The sequence below is a fragment of the Seriola lalandi genome, unplaced genomic scaffold (assembly GCF_002814215.2).
Source record: "Seriola lalandi dorsalis isolate HSWRI2012SDOR001 ecotype SW California unplaced genomic scaffold, Sedor1 jcf7180002054746, whole genome shotgun sequence".
Taxonomy (NCBI): domain Eukaryota; kingdom Metazoa; phylum Chordata; class Actinopteri; order Carangiformes; family Carangidae; genus Seriola; species Seriola lalandi.
In genome coordinates this window covers 157,622-160,223 of record NW_019525299.1, presented here as the reverse complement: position 1 = coordinate 160,223, position 2,602 = coordinate 157,622, and the positions used below count along the sequence as shown (strand labels likewise).

The window sequence follows — 2,602 nt, the reverse complement described above, 5'->3', positions numbered from 1 at the left end:
GCTGCTGCAGGAGTTCAGTCACAGGTCTGAGTCTGAAGAGTTCTGGACCTACAGAGACTTTTAAGACTGTGTGTCACGAGATCTTTTAAAGAGCTCGTGTGAAGCACTTAGAGCTTCATTTCTTATATGAAATGTGCTGTACAAAATAAAGCTTATTATGATTGTTATTATTATTAAGAGACTGGTCCAGATGTTCTGCAGCTGGTGACCCGTCAGGAGGGAGGGACTTGTTGTTGGGCCTCAGAGAACAGACAGTCTGGACCGTTTAGTTTTCTATATTTCCAGGTTTTAAATAGAGGAAACACTTCGACTGTCACCTGACAAACAGCTCAGTGAGGCCGAGCTGGACTCTGTGGACCAGCTGTCCTGATCCTTTAAGTCCACGTCCATGTGACAGGAAGTAGAACCACCAGCTTGAAGCAGACAGGAGTGATGGTACACGTGGTGGAGGTACCAGCATCCAGGACCACAGTCCAGGACCAGTGACAACCACAAGCTGGGCGTAGTCAGCCAGTTCCAATACCTGGGTCCAGGTGCACAAAACACCTTAAGCTTTTTACTCAAGTATTACCTTACTTACTTGGTCATGCTGCAGTTAAGACAGAGTCAGAGGAACCTTTTGCTTTTTCCCTTTCTCTGGTAGCTAAGGTCTTTTACGATTCAACTGACTAAGCGATTCCTTAACTATATGACTAAGATAAGGAGAAAAGCTTAAATACTTAAGTGAGCATTTTATGGAAACCTTAACTCAGACTTTAAGGAAAATCTTAAGGTGTTTTGTGAAACTGGCTCCTGGGCTCCACCTTTTAGGACCGATGACAATGAATACATTAAAGTTTATGACGTCTGTTGTCGTGAACAGGATGTGAACTGTGATGCGTTCACTGACCGGCACAGTGGGAAAGTGGAGCTGGTTGGAGATGACAGTTTCACACTGACTTGTAGAAGAAGAGAGAACAGATTATGCTCTCGTGCTCATACAGGTAGACAGACGGGTAGGACATGTAGACAGGTGAAGATGTGTACCTGTCTCTCTGCCGCTGTACAGGGAGTTGTCCTCCATTCCTTCATCTTCGTCCACCCGGTTTCCTCTCTGCAGGCTGCCTCGCTTCGCCCCGTGCTCCGTCCAGCTCATCTGCACAGTCAGGACAAACTGCATTAGAGCTGCAACTAACCACCATCTCCTTTAATAACCACCACCATCACTTTTACTAACCACCACCATCATTACTAACCACCATCACCATCCTTACTAACCACCACCATCATTACTAACCACCATCACCATCATTACTAACCACCATCACCATCATTACTAACCACCACCATCATTACTAACCACCATCACCATCATTACTAACCACCATCACCATCATTACTAACCACCATCACCTTTACTAACCACCATCACCATCATTACTAACCACCATCACCTTTACTAACCACCATCACCATCCTTACTAACCACCATCATAATTACTAACCACCACCATCATTACTAACCACCATCACCATCATTACTAACCACCACCATCATTACTAACCACCATCACCATCCTTACTAACCACCATCATAATTACTAACCACCACCATCATTACTAACCACCATCACCATCATTACTAACCACCATCACCTTTACTAACCACCATCACCATCCTTACTAACCACCATCATAATTACTAACCACCACCATCCTTACTAACCACCACGTCATCATTTCTAACCACCACCATCATCATTTTTAACCACCACCATCACCTTTACTAACCACCATCACCTTTACTAACCACCACATCATCATTACTAACCACCATCACCATCATTACTAACCACCATCACCTTTACTAACCACCATCACCATCCTTACTAACCACCATCACCTTTACTAACCACCATCACCATCATTACTAACCACCATCACCATCATTACTAACCACCATCATCATTACTAACCACCATCATTACTTACCACCATCATCATCATAACTAACCACCATCATCATCATAACTAACCACCATCACCATCCTTACTAACCACCATCACCTTTACTAACCACCATCACCATCATTACTAACCACCATCACCATCATTACTAACCACCATCATCATTACTAACCATCACCATCATCATTACTAACCACCACCATCATCATTACTAACCATCGTCAACAGAAGTTCACCTGTGACCATCTGGTGTTACATCACCAGCCTCCACCTGAAACAGCTGGAGGCTCCTGACACATTTCAGAGGAAATGTCCAGATGAGGTTTGGACAAACAGTTTTTAACAGTCTACGTTATTCTCAGGCCTTCAAAATAAAAGCCTGTGTTCCTCTGGTTGTTTGAGACACCAGTCAGACAGACGCTGCCGTGTGATTGGCTGTTGTTGTGTTGTGTACTCAGACAGAAAGAGGAAGTAGAGCTGTGACTCAGGACTGTCAGGTGTCTGTCATCACCCTGCTATTTATAACCACACACAACATTTACCATCAAACCGAGAGAGGGAACATTTACATTTCATTCATGTTTGATCAATTTTAAGTTGATTTCCTGTTTGTGTCACATGTTAAATGTGTCGTCGTGTTTTTATTAACCATTGC

At 43.5% G+C, this 2,602-nt stretch overlaps 1 protein-coding gene across 1 annotated transcript in view; it reads right to left on the bottom strand.

Annotated features, from left to right (window-relative positions):
- Nucleotides 1-946: 946 nt before the first annotated feature.
- Nucleotides 947-2,602, bottom strand: part of LOC111668544 (docking protein 2-like) — a 7,293-nt gene continuing 5,637 nt past the window's right edge. The window contains exon 4 of the mRNA XM_023424601.2: nucleotides 947-1,135. Within this exon, the coding sequence (XP_023280369.2) occupies nucleotides 962-1,135 (174 nt within the window). The 3' untranslated portion in view covers nucleotides 947-961. The remainder of the gene's footprint in view (nucleotides 1,136-2,602) is intronic.